This window comes from Erythrolamprus reginae, chromosome 3, assembly GCF_031021105.1.
Source record: "Erythrolamprus reginae isolate rEryReg1 chromosome 3, rEryReg1.hap1, whole genome shotgun sequence".
Taxonomy (NCBI): domain Eukaryota; kingdom Metazoa; phylum Chordata; class Lepidosauria; order Squamata; family Dipsadidae; genus Erythrolamprus; species Erythrolamprus reginae.
Window position 1 is genome coordinate 169,142,232 of NC_091952.1, and position 17,502 is coordinate 169,159,733.

Below are 17,502 nucleotides of genomic sequence, written 5' to 3' on the forward strand. Positions count from 1 at the left end.
GGTGAATGCGGAAATAAGAGTATTAAGTATTTGTTTAGTTCCATATTAAGTTGAATTAATCTGATTTAATTTGAGCCAAATATAATTACTTAATTTTGGATAAACAGTGTGTTTTGTTACAGCTATTGGTCATTGTGGATATGCTATTGAATTAACTAGCTGTTTCAAAATATTAAGATGTCTGAAAAAAAACCATGCAGCAGAGTAAACTGTTTTAATAAAACAAATAGGCATAATTATAAAATCTGCTTCGTGTGTAGTAGAATGTCATAATTAGGCAATGGAAATACTTTGCCATCTGATATACTGCAGGTATATGTTATATGAGTTTTCTGGATTTCTGTGCTCTTAGTGATTTGTCTCGCTATTGAACTTCACTTTTCTTATTGGAATTCCTCAGCTTCTCCACTTTTTTTTTTTTTTTGCTATTTTTCTTTTAAAAAAACATTTTAATCATCCTGTTGCAGGGCATTTCTGATCTGCAGTAGTTCTGTAACCATGCATTTCTACATTTTAAGGAAGAAATAATGCCCATCATAAATTCTTTTAAGCTAATTCTCAGTTATGCTTTTATATTTCTGCATTAAAATTCTGTGCATCAAACAGGTTATTTCCATGTAGTTGTGAGATACTCTAATTATGTCTTCTATATTTAAGAAGCAAAATGCAAACAGAGTGAATATTTTTTCCATATAGTCCTATTACTAATCTATCAGTATTACTAGTAAATGGACATTTGTATAAAAAATGTTCTAAAAAAATCTGTAAAATATTTCTAATGGCAATGAAATACCTGTAAAGAAGCTAGTTAGTAACTGCCTATTAATGTACCAAGATCAATTGTAGGAAATGTTCAAAGATTGGACAATCTTTTATGAATCACTTTTCTATGGCAGAAAGTAATTCATAAAATTGTTTCAGATAACATAAATCATGAAATCTATGTTCTTTATAAAAAGAAATATTAAATATTTTTTCAAAGCTTTTAGATAAATAAGAACTCAGTTGACATGGTAAACTGCTCTACCCAACCGACGTGTCATATAACATGCCAAAAAATGGGAAATAAAACATCCTTTGTAAAGTGGCATTAACATGAATTCTTTCATTTTTGTAATTACAGATTACTCAATTCTTTTTTTTTTACAAAACTATAGTTTTAAATCACATTATCCTTATTCCCTCAAAGCAAGATGGCCTCATATTTCCATTTGTATAAGGTAAAACTTTAAAACTTTAAAATATAATAATGGTTTGTAATGTGAAATTTACAGGATTTTCAAAAAGAGGTACATTTTATTTCTTAAAACCCCATAGTACTCCTTGTCAGATAGCTTAGATTTTTTAACTAAAATTAGGTTTGAATCATGGAAATCTTCCAGTTTGCTGCAGTCTAACTCTGCTGCATGCGTTCATGAGTTCCATAAAGATTGCATGCTGTGTCTTTAATACAAATTGTATTTTATTTTTACACCCATCCTTGCTTTTTTATATTTCATTTTTGTTTCCCTATTCTTGATTGGATGCCTGTATATGTTTAATCCAAATCCTTGTCCAGTCCTGGAGTTTGAACTACGGAAAGCAAAAGAGACCATTCAGGCCCTCCGAGCCAACCTGACTCAGGCTGCAGGTGGTGTACACAAACCTTTTCCTCAGTTTTTTGTATTTTGATAAAATAGAAAGAAGTGGTGCATGACTGCCCGGAGAATAATATGTTTTGTGTATTGCTGTTTTCAGAAAATGAAGTTCCTTTGCAGGAACGAAGAGATTATAAATCAAGCCCTGAAATTCAGGTGAGTGATCCAAAGTGCTACCACTACTGTTACTGTAGAGCAGTAACATTAATTGAGGGCCACATCAGGGCTGTGGTTGACCTCAGGGACAGGGCAGTCGTGGCTGACTGTTTCCTCTTCTCATTGGGTAGACCAGGCAGTAACAACATGGGCAGACCTGGCAAAAGCGAGTGAGTCAACCCCCTACATTTCCCAGGATGGTCCCATGGGCTGGATTCGGCCTGCGGGCCTTGTGTTTGACACCCCTGCTGTTGAGCAATGTTATGTTCACAGCATTCCTATCTCTAACCAAATAACATGCTTAGGCGTACAAGTTCAAGCTTGTAGGTTTTGTTTTGAAATGGGTAATCAACTCATTTAATACCTGTGAAACAATAGGAAAAGGTTTTAATGATATCAAGATTTAAATGTTACATGCATTTGTTTTTCATAGGAACCAATTAAACCTCTTGAAAAAAGAGCTTTAAACTTCTTAGTCAATGAATTTTTGTTAAAGAATGGATACAAGCTTACTTCAATAACTTTTTCAGATGAGAATGATGATCAGGTAAGTTGGAATAGCACCTTTGTGACATTCTGAACTTGGGGTTTTTTTACCTTTTGCTCCTAACATGGTCTAGTTATTTTTAATTTATTTTCCCAATACAATTATCTCTTTATAATACATAGCCATGATAGCAAACCTATGTCACCCGTGCCACATGTGACACTTGATATTTCTCTGCAGGCATCCCAGCTGTCACCCCAGCCTAGGTCCACCATGCATGCGCATGTGCCTCCACCAACCAGCTAGTCTTCAGGTCTCTACTATACATGCATGGGGGGGGAGGCTTTCTCCGATCTCTGAAGTTCGCGTGTCCTATCTTCGCTCTGAAGTTCGCGTGCCCTATCTTTTTCCTCCATTTCTGCCACCTCTGCTCCACAGGTTCCCTCCCCCAGCACGCCCTACCTTTCTACAACATTCCTGCCGCCTGCACCAACCTGGAAGTGAAAATGGGGTGCAGGGATATTGTGTGAGAAACCCCCCCCCCCCTGCCTGATTTTGGGCTTGGAAAGCCTCCAACCTGGGGCGCATGCATATTGTATTTTGGGGGTGGAGCACGCATCCGTGCACATGCATTTGCACGGACTCGCTTTTGGCATTCAGCACCCAAAAGGTTAACCATCACTGGTATATAGTGTATCTCTCACGTAAGTTAATTAAAGTAGGATTATTGCTTTATTCATATAGTAAGGAATAGTAAGCTAATTCCTAACTAATCCTGATGTTTAGAACTCCAGATGACCCAGTCCAGGAACATTAGAAGAAAATAGATTTCTTTTTCACCCTCCTGAAATGTCCACTTTCTCTTTTATAAAATGCTAAACATATGAAGTGTTAGGTCTGAATCTGAATGCATCATTCTTTTAGAACAAATAGCTGAACAAAATAGCTGGGGTTTGTTTTTTTTAATACGCTCTGTTCGATCCTGCCCGCAACATCTTAATGCTTTCTACCTGTCTAGGTCTTGGATACAAAAGGGAGGAGAGATGAATTTCATAAAAAGGATCAAAAAGAATATAATTTGCTTTCTTTTTGAAACTTCAATACCATGTATTCCTTGCAAATAATTGCAATTAAAAAGGTCCCCATAAAAACATTTAATGGAGTCAAATAATTCTATCAAAATACATAGATATATCAGCTGTTCATTATGGATACTGATATCTGGTGTGGATAATGAAGGCCATCTTTTTAATACAAGAAGAAATACTTTTTTATCTCTTGATATAGAAACATAGAAACATAGAAACATAGAAGACTGACGGCAGAAAAAGACCCCATGGTCCATCTAGTCTGCCCTTTTACTATTTCCTGTATTTTATCTTACAATGGATATATGTTTATCCCAGGCATGTTTAAATTCGGTTACTGTGGATTTACCAACCACGTCTGCTGGAAGTTTGTTCCAAGGATCTACTACTCTTTCAGTAAAATAATACTTTCTCATGTTGCCTTTGATCTTTCCCCCAACTAACTTCAGATTGTGTCCCCTTGTTCTTGTGTTCACTTTCCTGTTAAAAACACTTCCCTCCTGAACCCTATTTAACCCTTTAACATATAAATCATAAATTCAAAAATTTATCTATTCTTTTTAATTTGTCTCACTTTGTTAGAATTCGGGTGGACATATAAATTAATTAAAATAAATGGGTAGCTTCAAAAGGTGTTTGTGGCTAGAGATTTTTGCTTTGCTACATGAATGATGCAATTTGGTTATATCAAAGATTACACTAAGCTAATAATTTATGATCAGTGAAACCTTAATATGTTGAACCAAAATGTCAGTAGTGGTCACTTAAATTTTAAGAAATGAGATTTAATTTGATTATATCATACATTTTAAGCTAAAACTGGTTTATTCAAAAATATATAATTAAGTAACAGAAGTGTAAAATTTATTTCTATTATTGTTAGCTGGCCAATAACAAAAGTTCTCTTCTGTAACTTGGATTTTATCATTTGATGTGATAACTTGCATACCTATTTATGGAACCTCAGAAATATTTTAATTTTGCATATATAAAGGATTTTGAACTGTGGGATGATGTAGGACTGAACATTCCAAAGCCTCCAGACTTGCTACAACTGTACCGTGATTTTGGAAATCACCAAGTTATTGCAAAAGATATTGTAGATGTAGCAGTCGGTCCAGAAGAGGATGAACTAGACGCAACTACTCCTATCCTAGAAAACATTCCTGTATTTGGAACATCAGAATCAATAGAGGTATAATTCATTTTGCAGGATGGCAAATTAAATTATTTTATTTATTCAATTTAAATTAATTAATTTAATGAATTTTTTCGGTCATATTCCTTTTATTTAGCAATGCATGTTGGTGCAGAAATTGGAAGATCAAATTAATACATTAAGCACAGAAAAATGGTCTCTTATGGAGCAGATACAAAGACTTGAAAGGTATATTAATGTGTTAACTTTTTTAAAAATTATACAAAATAAGGAATTTGCTATACATGAACCAGTGTATCCATCTCAGTTTATTATGCCTTTAATTTAATATGGCATTGAGTTAAACTGCTTTTAAAAACTTGTTTTTCTGCATTTCAGTTCAACAGCTTTCATTAGCAAAATCTATTATATACCTCAAGGTATCTTTGTCAGAATTATTGTCATGCATCAAAAGGAATGAAGAAAATAGATTTTGGGCAAATTCTGGTTATGAATATACCAGCAGTATACCAGTAGCTTATTTTATTATTTATTTATTAAATTTATATGCTGCCCATCTTCCTAATAAAAGCAGCTTTGGGTGGATTACAGATTATAAAAGATAAATAGAAAAACTATTTAACTTTTAAAACAGTGCATATTAAAATTTTAAAACTATGCAAAAAAAAAAAAACCTCACCCCAAGAAACAAGATATGGTCGGAATAGGGATGACATCTTACCTCATCATCCACCTCCAGCAATGAGCGCCCCCTTGGGGCTTAGAATCACCCAACAAAACCAAGTTTTCATCTCCAGTAGTAAGAATGATCCATATTTTTAGATTTGTGGTGGTTGTGTCCCAATAAAATACAGTGGTACCTCGTGATACGAACCCCTCGTCATATGAACTTTTCGAGATACGAACCTGGCGTTCAGAAAATTTTTGTCTCTTCTTACGAACTTTTTTCGCCTTACGAACCTGCCGCCCAAACGCTGAACCCGGAAGTTCGGCAAAACTTCAGGTTTGGCATTCGGGTTCGTAAGGCCCCTGAGAACCACCGCCGCCCGGCTGTCGCCTTTTGAAACAGCCGGGGGGCTTCTCGGCGTTGCCCCGAACGCCGAACTCGGACTTTTGCCGAACTTCCGGATTCAGCATTCGGGAGAACGCCCAGCGGAGTGCCGTTTTTGCGGGTTTTTTTTTTTTGCTTGCACGCGTTGATTTTACATTGTTTCCTATGGGAAACATTGTTTTGTCTTATGAACTTTTCACCTTATGAACCTCCTCCCGGAACCAATTAAGTTCGTAAGACGAGGTATTACTGTATTTTATAAAATTTATTCATGAAAAGTCATTAAAAGTGATTTATTTCATACTAATTTTTTGTTTCAGAAACTTTTTCTTTTCTTTGTTGCAGTGAAATAGACTACTTGAGAAGTCAAAAAACCTCTGTTCCAACAATATGTGACACAGTACAGTCATCTTCAGCCCAAGGGCCTCCCACGCTCCCAGATGATAATGGAAAATATTTAGACATTAAAAGTTCAACTAATGATGATAAACCTGGGAGAACTGAAGAAGAAATAACTTTAATGGAATCTGAATGTAGGACTTCCAAAGAGGATATTGGAATACCTTTTGCTTATAAAGAAAGAGAAAAATTTCCACCTTGTTCGCCATCAAATAAAGCTGCCATACATTTTGATAAACCTAATAGGTTAGTTAAATTCATCTATGATTTGTTTTTACAGTAAAATATTATATTGAACATTTAACAACTACATTCAGGTTCTAAATTTATACTGCCAGCACACAAAAATGCTTGTGAGGTTCTTTCTTTCTTTCTTTCTTTCTTTCTTTCTTTCTTTCTTTCTTTCTTTTCTTTTCTTTTGAAGTAGGAGTTTTATAATCTCCACCTTTAATAGAATAGCTGCTCTACCACATTTGATGCAGTGCATTAAGGTTATGGGATTCCATGTGAACATTCTTTGCTCGAGATTTCTCTTTACATATTGGCCATCAGTTATCCATGTTTTCTTACCCATGTAACAGTCACTTATTTGGAGTAAAATTCAGAAATGTATAGGATTATGTTCACCATGAGGAATTGTAATGTCTAATGGAAGGCACCTTGACATGCTGATTTTTTTCAGTTTTCTCCCTGTTTCAGTTACAACATGATTTCAGAAATTAATTTATTATATTTCTCTAAGTACAGACTAGGTTTATATATTTTGCCAAGCTATAACATAATTTTTCATTTTTGGCTTACCATGTTGGATAAATGATAAATCATTATTTAAGGTTTAGGATAGAGAGCAACTCCAGTCAGCTGTGCTTTTATCCAATAGCTTATGATTAAATAAAATATATTACAACACACTTGGTGAATCCTGTCAATTATACTTCTGAAGTTTGTTCAGGCTCCAATATAGAATTATTAATTAAACTTTAAACTGAGCATTTTAAAAAAAATATGGTAGTTGTTAAATAAATAGATTTTAGAAGTAACATGTTCTATATTTCTGTTCCATCCCACTATTTCAGGAAATTATCATCTGCATTCCATCAAGCATTGCTGTCATTTTGCCAGATGTCAGCAGAGAGCCGTTTAGGATCAGAGGTATATTCATTTATGTAAAATACTAATTTCTATTAAGTTATAAGAATTAAGCAAAGGAACTTATTTCAGCTTTGATTGTTAGTCTTTCATTGTATCTCTGGCCACTTGCTTATGCATCTACCTTTCAATAACTTAAGATTTGAGCTGGTAATATATTTGACCACCTTACCTAATTGTCACATTGGAGTGTTGGTTGGGTACCATTTTTGAAATCTAGGTACATACTATTCTAATACCTTTTGGACAATCACAGTGGTGCTTTCTCATTATTCCAGTGTATTCTGAACCAATTACATAACTACATACAGATAGCTTTTACTTTTCCCCAGTATGTTCATGGTGTGCATTTTATTTAGACTTGAGTTGTGTGATAATTTCTGAAAGAAATTTAAACCATTTTTATTAAAGACATGTTGTACAACAGAATTACTATATGTGACTTTGCCAAAAAATTGCTATTTAGGTGTCTCGAATTGCTGATAGTGAAAAAAGTGTCATGCTGATGCTTGGACGTTGTTTACCACATATTGTTCCTAATGTCCTGCTGGCAAAACGAGAGGTAAGAAATATAGGAATATTTTTTTAGTTTCATACAATATTTCTATTCATTTAGAATTATGTATTATTTATTATACTGAAATCTGTTACTTGCAATCATCTTCTCACTTTTGTGCATGCATCTCTACTCCCAGAAAATGGTTGCACATCTATGTCAGGTGAGTTTTTAGCAAAACAGCATGGTATCCTGCTATTTATCCTTTTGCTTAAAATCCTCAAGGCACTTTGCAGGGCTGTTACTGTGAGTCCATCTGTTTGGCCCTTAAGTTTGCTTACTTATATTAGCTAAACCCAGTTCTAGTGTTGTTGTATTTGAGTAGAACCTAAATTTTAAATGGAAGTGAACTTGCCTGTTACGTTATTTCTAAAAATTATATGTATTTAAATGTTTATCCTTCTTATTAACAGCCATATTCAGACAGACAGCATGGCTAGATTGAACTGTCCATAGTTTGCACCAATAATGGGAGTGGTTAGAGCAAGATCTGTATGTTGCTCACTCATTGGCGGGCCGGAACCCCGAAGTCTGGCTTGCTGTTATCAACATGGGCAGTGTAATTTTAACTGAGAATTTGGCTCTTAATGATGCATTTCTAATCATACAATGAAGTCTGAGCTGAAGATGAGTTGGTTCTATATGCGTTTTCTTTGTTTTAATTCAAAATTGCTTTTCGAGCCAGCTTAGCTTTACCTGTTAATGTAGATATCTAGTAATGCACTTTGGCATTTAACTTTGTGAGCTTTATGAAAAGGTAACTAAGTCAAGAAATGTGCACTGATCCTTCAGGTTACACTCACTATCTACATTTTCCAATCGTTAATGCTGTATTGTGGGATTCTATTTTCGACTATATATGCCACGCGCCTAATTGTGTGAAATAATACATCTGTTTAAGTTATAGTAGATGATATTATATGGGCTATATTCAATTGTCAGGATCAGTTACCAATTTCTGGCTGTTGCCAATCAGCTTGCAAGGATGCTGCTTTAGTTCTTCTTTGCAGTTCCTAGTTATATTTCAACATTATATATTTCTGCAGTCTTAATTTTCGCTTATTTAATCCTTGCACATGTGTGGAAATAGATAATCATAACATTGAGTTGATATGTAATTCATAAAAGTTAATAAATATGTATTAGAATCTTGTTTTTTGCATGTGAAATAGCCAAATAATAAATTATTAGTATCCTTAGAACCTAATAAGAGTTCTGAATTTAGAAGAAAAGAAATATTAATGGTTCTCCTACTTAATAGGAACACAGGCTCCTATTTATGCACTAGCATAAAGATCATGCTTCTGTTCCTCTCCTCCATATTGGAATCATTTCATCCAGGAAGGCCCTTTCTTTATTTTGTATAACATTTACTTATTACCAGTTAATCTGATTTTCCATACACTACACTATCACAAAAACAAACAAACCAATTACATGTTATAATTCTGAAACAATCCAAAATTAATAGCAAGTATTACTTATTTATCTCATTCCAATTTTGGTACTATAATTTTAATTTAAAGCATAGAATGGGGAGAAAATAGCAAAGTTTACTTATATTAGTTATCCATTAGTTAGCCAGTTAATTTTAGCAGAAACAGAAACATCATAGATGCTACATGTATATGAACAGGCTTTTAAAGTCAAGTTCTAAACCAGAGGTGACAAACTCAATTTCATTGAGGGCCGCATCAGGGTTCTGTTTCAGGAGTCGTTTTCGCTTTCAGAGGTACCACGAGCCTGACCTTTGCTATTTCCAGGGCAGCACTGTGGGCCAAATCTAAGCACCTCGCAGGCCACCTTCAGCCCCTAGGCCTTGAGTTTGACACCCCTGTTCTAAACTAACATGAGATTAATTTTGTGAATCTGAAAGGGCTTTAGAGTTTATTGTGTTTCATGCTGATTGAGAAACCATTTTTTGAACTGAATAAAATTTCAGAATTAGTTTTGATATCTCATAGAGATCAGCTATTTAAAGATAAATCAAAAACTCCGATTAACTTGAAGAAGGTCTAAGCATTTCCTAGGCAAAATATGCATTCCAGAATTTCCCCCCCAATAATTTTAGTAAGAGTTATAGCAAAAGATATAATATGTTCTATGCAAAGCTGTAATAAACAGCTTCTGGAAATACTTTTTGTAATCATTTTTAATTCCTATTTCCAAAACCAAAAGCAGCTGGCCTTCATATATGCTGTAAAGTTTGTTAATGATTTCTGTTCACTTAAAGGCTCATTTGTTGGAAAATTATGCAGTTGCGCAGCTAATTTGTTTAGTTAGTTACTAGAGTTCCATGTTATAATTGGGGTACAGTAATTCTCTGAAGCTTCAGAATGAAAGTTTCTATATATAGGATTGTTTGTAACAGATAGATAAATAATTCTATATGTGGCAATCAGACATAATATGCTGATATTTTCATGGAACAAGGATACCCCCCCCTTTTTTTTTTTTGAAGGCTATATGGTAGTGCCAGAAAGGTAAGGTTGGAGCCAAAATGTGTGAAGCCCCTATAATTTCCATTTTTATTCCCCTCAAGAAATTAATAGAGATGAGAATTCTTGCTTATAAATGGCTGCATCATGAAATCATAGGTAGTCCTTGAGTTATGACTATATCTGAGTCTGGTAATTATGATCATAAGTCGTGATGGTTGTAAAATGGGTCACCCTGTAGTTTGGCCCAATTTTACAACTTTTTTCACAGTGTGTGTGTGTGTGTGTAAAAGTGTCTGCCAATCCAGAAAGGTTGGGGAACTCTGTCTTAAAGTGTATAATTTGTCAACAGCTTTATGCGTCTTTAGTTGCTTTCAATTTCCCATGGTATACTTATAACCTCCTTTTAAAGGCCTATTCAGTTTCACACTACTAAGGAGAATAGCATCAGAAAAATAAAGTTTAAACTTCCACTGGATATGCAAAAATAGCTATGTAATTCATTGGATGTTAGCCAAAATGTTCTAATAGTATTATAACAAATTACATTGTCAATTTTTGTAGAAATCCTGAAAACGGGGGAGGGGAGTTGTCCAATTTTTTTAATCTACTGGCATTGGGACAGCATTGCAGGAAGAAAAGCGAATATAATTTGATGGCAGAAATATATTTTTTTACAAGAAAATGAGTTAACTTTCCCTAAAATGGTCATTGAATTTATGCCATCCTATCATGATTAAAACTTATGATTTTATTGATGTTAGGATTGAATAAAAAATAATCCTTTTCCTAAGACATTTCTTTGTACTGTCTTAGCCTATGTTACCTTTTTCAGCACTACTATAGTTCAGCCATCTTTCTTTTCCATTTATAAGTCAATAAAGTTTTCATGCTGAAATACCAAATTTCAGAGGCTCTGGACTATAAGACACACCTAGCTTTTGGGGGGGGGGAATCTGCCTCCCAGCAGCAAACAGCCTGATTTAGCATGAGCAGCTGATTGGCAGTTGGATCTGCATCCCAGAATGCACCCTTTTCTGCCCATTGCCGCTGCCGCGTATTGCCCCCTCTGTACACCCCATCTTCAGTGTCCACGTGTCCCATCTTTGGCCCATTTCAGGTAGGGATACAGGGCAGCAATGCCCTCCGCTTTGAATGAGCCAAAATGGGGTTCAAGGATGCCAAAAACGGGATGTTCAGAGGCCGAAAATGGGGCGTCCGAAGGTGGCGATAGGTGGTAGTTGGGTGGTAGTGATCCCTGCAGCCTGGAGCAGCTTTTAGGCAGTACTCCAGGAGGCAGATCCAATTGACAGTCAGCTGTTCATGCTAAATCAGGCTGTTTGCTACAAGGAGGCAAATTGCTGGGAGGCAGAGGCCAAGGGGTGGGTGTGGGTGAGTGGGCAGGGCTTCGGCAACATTTGCTCTATTAAGACGCACAGACATTTCTACCATTATTTGGTGGAGGGAGTGTCTTATACACTGAAAAATACAGTACTAAAAATACGGAATAAATTTATTGAACTTTACTAATGTATATAGGTCTTCAAACATTCCAACAATGATGGATGTGTTCATACTGTATGTACACCATGCTAGAAATCATCAATCAGTAAGAGGAATATGTACCAGCAATTTTATGACTGATTTTAATCTGTTGTGAGTCGCATAGTTCAAATTAACACTCAGAACTCACTCTAGGCTTCGCGTAAATGAAGTACAAAGACTATCAAAACCTGTTTTGGGCTTTGCTTGTTCTTTTGTTTTGCAAGTCTCCTGTGAGTATGCCCCACAAGTGCTTATAATTTGTGTTGACATGCCTGACTAGGGTTGAAAAATACTGTTCCCCAACCTACACAAATAGTTTCATCACCTTTAGAATCATAACTATAGCTTGAGAACTTTGGGGTTCTGTTAAAATATGTTAAGTAATATGTTATCATTTAAAAATATGGCAAAATAGAAGTAAATGATCAGGGTATGTCTGTGAAAGATGTCACAGTAGGCAAATGTAAAAATATATATTTCATTACTTTGGCATACATGGTATAACTTCCCAACAGGCAAGAATCGCTTTATTTCTAAAAGTGAAAGCCTCTTTCTTTGGCATTGATCATATGCTGCAGTTTTCATGGGCCGATTATTTTTCATTCTTTTTCGTCTGGAAGTAAATTTAACTAGAACTTTGGATGTGTCTTTTTAATGGAAATCTTGTTAAAATAGCAATTGTGCATATGCACAATAGTTATATAACTTGAATCTTAAAGTAGCCTCCATCCAAATCATTAAATTCAGAGGAATTTGATCTGTATTCTTCCTGTAAGATTAGACATTCTTGCACTTCTTGGTCCACTAAGAAATAAGGCAGTAGAGATAATTCAGGTGAGTGTGCATATGTTCAGCACACTAAAGGCAGCTATATTCTCTCTTTTACTGGAAGAGTTCTCAAGTAAAAATAATAATAAGAGATCTTCAAGTATAGGGAGTCCATATATAGCATTTGAGCTCTTTCCGAATTACTTCCCATTCAGTAAAACCTCTTGTCCTTCTGCCTCTGTCATTCCTTTTCTTTCCCCTTCATTGACTAAACATGGAACATGCATTAGGACATTCAAGAAGGTTTCTCATTGTTTCTCCACTCCCATTGATAGAAGGAAGTTTAGAAGCACTGATGCAGCGATGCAGAGAACGCTCCAATCCTATAATATGCATGAAAGAATATGACCAATGGACGTGGACACACAACTAATTCCAACAGAGTCAGTATCCAGCTTTCTGCAAGGTAAAAGCATCAGCCTTGTATCTGCCCAATATCAACCAATTTAGATAGCATTAAACAACCTTGCAAAATAAAATAGACTGATACTTTGTTGTGTTACTGATCTCATCCAATAATATTTTTTCAATTGAAGGAGAAATAGAATCATAAAACTATTTTCAAAAGATTTAATACATTTAAAAGTCTACATAATTCTACATGCCTAAATAGACTAATCAATTTTGAAAGTTTCAGAAACAGTTTGTACAATGGAGATTTGCTGCTTATATGAGTATTAAAAATTCCAATTCCAAAACTAAATAGAACCTCAGAATTAAAAATTCAATAAATATTTCAGCTATTACTCTGCTGAAGGTTATTTTTAACTCTCAAATTAGTAATTTCCTTCAACTCTTTATCATTTATTTATATTTTCAAACTACTGTAAAGCCCACATTTACACGGTACTGTATATCCATTCTCATTTCTACAAAATAACAATAAATATACTTCCAAGATCATCTTTATTGCCAGATGATTCAGACAAATGGTTTATTGGAAGTTTGACTAATTTTTCATAAAATGCAATAAACATCTAGCCACTTCCAGGGTCTTATAATGTTCCTTAGAGTTATTGACTGGTATTATCATGCCATTTAATGATGATCACCTTTCGAATGTGCCTCTTCTGATGGAATACTTTCCAAACTGTTTCTGCTTTCTAAACTGCACGTCTCAGCATCATGTATTTATGCCTCTTAATTAATATTCCAGATTTTTCTTCTTATCTTATACACAAAGATACTTTTATGTACTACCGTATGTACTAAATCTTGGATAACTAATTGCAAACAAAATGTTGGTGTTTTAATGTAGGGTAACTAAAACATTATATACATTAAGATTAAAATCTTCTGTAACAAGATTTTTTCTAATCCCTTTTAACCCAATGAAAGTTTCATTCACTGCCTCCATTCTCCATTCCTTCCATTACCTAAATATCCCTACCATCTTCGACCCTGAAATTTTATTTATTTATTTATTTTGTGATCCTGAAGCAAAATAATACAACTTTTATTCTCTTTAGTCCACTTGATAAAATTCAGAATATAGTCTTATTGAAGCAATACATATACATCAATTCTTGTGGGAATGGGAACAGGATTATTCTTAACTTCTTAATTAGAGAAGTACAAATTTTAGGAAGTAATCAAGTAATGATTATTTAAAAATCAGTTACTGCGCATCTATTTTTGTGGAAATGGGAACATTTTACTTTAAAAATCAGTTATTATCCATCATACATCCTTTTGTTTTCTTTTTTTATTACAATATTCTACTTCATTGTAGAATATTGAAAAAGACCTTCATCTTTACATGGTTTCCCGACCCAAGATTTGATAAGCATTAAAGCCTTCTTATTATATAATGTTGAATAAACATGCAATAATTATTTGTCCTGATTTTTTTCTCTATGGACAGGAAGCATGGAACGTATTCATGCTTACACTAGTATATAGTTAGTATATAGTTATATGTCAGTAATACTTATGTGTAATTACAACCCAGTTTGGTATTTTTACTAAGAATTCAATAGCACTGACTGTTTACAGGCAATGCAAGGCCATGGTAATATTAAGTGGGGCAACAAGGAAGTGTCTGTTGTATGAAAGTAAATTCCTATTTTAAAATCCAAAATTTAATTTAACTTGATTTTTCTGTTTACTGTGCAAATTGGGAATGATGACTTTTAAAAAATTCTAGCCAATTGCTCTACAAATTTTTTAAAATATACTCAAGGTTTGATATTTATTTATCAGTTAAAATCAGAACTCCCAAATTGTATGTAAAAAGAAGAATATTGTTTTTTATTTATTTAATGTTACATAATTCCAGCAAATTTGTAAAGAGGATTAATACTACTACAGATGTGTTCAAGATTACTTCTCCTCTGATATTTCAGAATATAAAAAATAAGCATAAAAAGTGTGTATGTGTATAAACACAACAATATAGCAATAGCACTTAGACACATACTGCTTTATAGCCCTCTCTAAGCAACTTAAAGAGTCAACATATTTCCCCCAACAATCTGGCTCCTCATTTTAGCAACCTTGTAAGCATAAAAGGCTGAGTCAATCTTGAACATGATGATATTCAAACTGCTAAACTCCAGGTAATTGGCAGCCAGCAAAAGTAGCTGCAGTACTGCACTATAACCACTGTGCCACCATGGCTCACATATAAATATAAATGATTTTGCACTCCACAGCATCATTGGCTATTCAGATAATGTGATCAGATAGAGTTTTTGGATTAACTATATTAAATATAAATTAAAATTAAAACTAAAATTCTCCCCAGTTGTATCATGATATTAATATTGTATATGTCCGTTTGCAACTTAGGTCAGCAGTCTGACATCAAGATGTGACTCCACTTAGCAAAACAGATATTTCCTGACCCTGTTTTGTCATGTTTAGAATCTAATTTCTCCATTTGTCAAGTCTATTTCAGGAGACTTTTAAAAATATTAAATGTCCTTGCCATACTTAATTATGTTTATACTATCTTTATAGATCCTTCTTTATATATATACTTATAATTTATTTGAATAATAATAGCATGTATTCTTAGAGATATAGAAATAGTTTCGGGAATTGAGTTTAGTTGACTAGTTGTTTTTGTTGAGAAAAGCCTTCATCCTCTTTCAGGGCATTCTCTTCAATCAAGACATTCTCCATTCTTTGATCACTTTTACTCTATTTGTAAACAATTGTTTCATTTTGGATTTTTCCTTTTGGAAACTACAGTTTCTTGTAGAGACTTTTATAGCCATAATATTTTGCATTGGAATAATATTCTATAAAAATGCTCATCTCTTTAGGCTAGATTCAAATAATCTATTATATTGATTCAACTTTTTTGAAATGGAGTGGTGTTTTGCCTATTAACCTCTTTTAGTAGTTGGGCTCATTTAATTGCAAGATTATTGAAACTGAGAAAGACTTGAATTCTGAAGCAAGCAAAAATAAAGCAGTTAGCAATTGGCTTTTTTCATCAACATCATTTGATATTAAATTATTTAACTAGATTGCAATGGAAGAAGAAATGTCTTTCTTCTTGCCTGATTCTGTGGTAATAGAAACTGTAATAAACATAAAGAAGCGGAACTCTGTCTTATAGTCTTTCCTTTTATTAATAAATCTTGTTTCAAAATCTTGCATGTATAGTTAGTCTTCTTGTCTTTCAAGATAATTTGATATTTTTTATTATTATTGAAAGGCAGGGTAGCAGGATTCAGTGCTAGTCAACTGAGAAATAGCCAGTCAGTTTGTAAAATCCTATAAAATCTAACTGCTTTTACATTGTATTTTCTTATTATTTATGAGAATAAATAATTTGAGGGGAACAGAATCAAATACATGATTGTAAAATTACCAATTCAAGAGATAAGCAATCAAATATCCTCCAGAGGGATTTAGACTTTAACTGTTATTAATATTTTGTCTCATTAACTAGCCAACATTAGAAATCACTATGTATAATTCACAGCCTATATTTATAACTTTGCTTACCACAATTTGATGGTAAACATCTTATGTTTCCTAAACTATAAACGAAAACATAAATGAATGTTTGAATTCATAATACGGTACTTTTTTTCTGAAGGAGAAACTTGGACATCCAATTTTATCAAACTGAATTATTATTCTATTGCTACATGTACTCTCCAGATTTGAAATAAATTAGGATATATTTTAATTTCTTAATATTCTAAAATCTGAGTCTTATGTTTGCTTTGGTTGTTTGCTTTTGTTAATGAATTACAGAGAATATGTGGAATTTAAAGTAGACTAATCAGATAATCTTTCATTGTTTAAGGATTTAAGGAAACTTTTTTTTCTATTGATCTTATTAAAATCTTAATTCAGGGTATTGTTGAAAATGTCTAGTTTGGACATAAAGATCAAAGAAAGAATTTTTTTTAAAGTCACAGCTGCCTTTGGGAATCTATACCATCAGATTTAGAGATTATATTGAAAAGCTTATCTATATAGAAAGAGATTTTTGCTTTAAATATATAGACCTAACCATAGTTTAATGAACTATATGTACTTCCATGTAAACAAATGTACTTCTTCTAACAGCAGTAGAATGATCCTTTAGATATCTGATTGATAGGGACATTGCATATATATATGATATATATATATATATATCAGGAACTACATACATGAAACATTTCTGAATTACCATATATCAATTTTCTTTGAAAATTTTCCTGATTTGGAAGACATATTGTACAGTAGTACAAATATATGAAGTAGCTAAAATATCAGAATTCTAATATAAATAGCTTGCAAACCAGACTGAACTTCTGTAAATAGACATAAAGTCCCTTTTGCTATAACAATGTCTTTATATAAAATGTATCAAAATAAAAATGAATTAAGTTTATTGTATGATAATCAACATAATGAGAAGTTAATTTTATACTAACTCAATCTCATTTTCAGTGGTTTAAACCATTTTCTTCCGTTTGGAAACATGGATTAAGACAAGATTGTTCAGATTCTAGACCTTACAGCTATGTTTATGGACAATGTTTTCTGAGTTCATGAGA

General features: G+C 33.5%; 1 protein-coding gene across 3 annotated transcripts in view; it reads left to right on the plus strand.

Moving 5' to 3' along the window:
* RELCH (RAB11 binding and LisH domain, coiled-coil and HEAT repeat containing) overlaps nt 1–17,502 on the plus strand; it is an 83,164-nt gene that overhangs the window by 27,906 nt on the left and 37,756 nt on the right. For all 3 annotated transcript variants that reach the window (XR_011558679.1, XM_070747129.1, XM_070747130.1), the window contains exons 3-10: nt 1,559–1,630; nt 1,738–1,793; nt 2,227–2,340; nt 4,363–4,563; nt 4,664–4,755; nt 5,924–6,223; nt 7,054–7,129; nt 7,593–7,688. Coding sequence is in view for 2 of the 3 variants with exons in the window: in XM_070747129.1 (XP_070603230.1) it covers nt 1,559–1,630; nt 1,738–1,793; nt 2,227–2,340; nt 4,363–4,563; nt 4,664–4,755; nt 5,924–6,223; nt 7,054–7,129; nt 7,593–7,688 (1,007 nt within the window). In the remaining variant the exon portion in view is untranslated. The remainder of the gene's footprint in view (nt 1–1,558; nt 1,631–1,737; nt 1,794–2,226; nt 2,341–4,362; nt 4,564–4,663; nt 4,756–5,923; nt 6,224–7,053; nt 7,130–7,592; nt 7,689–17,502) is intronic.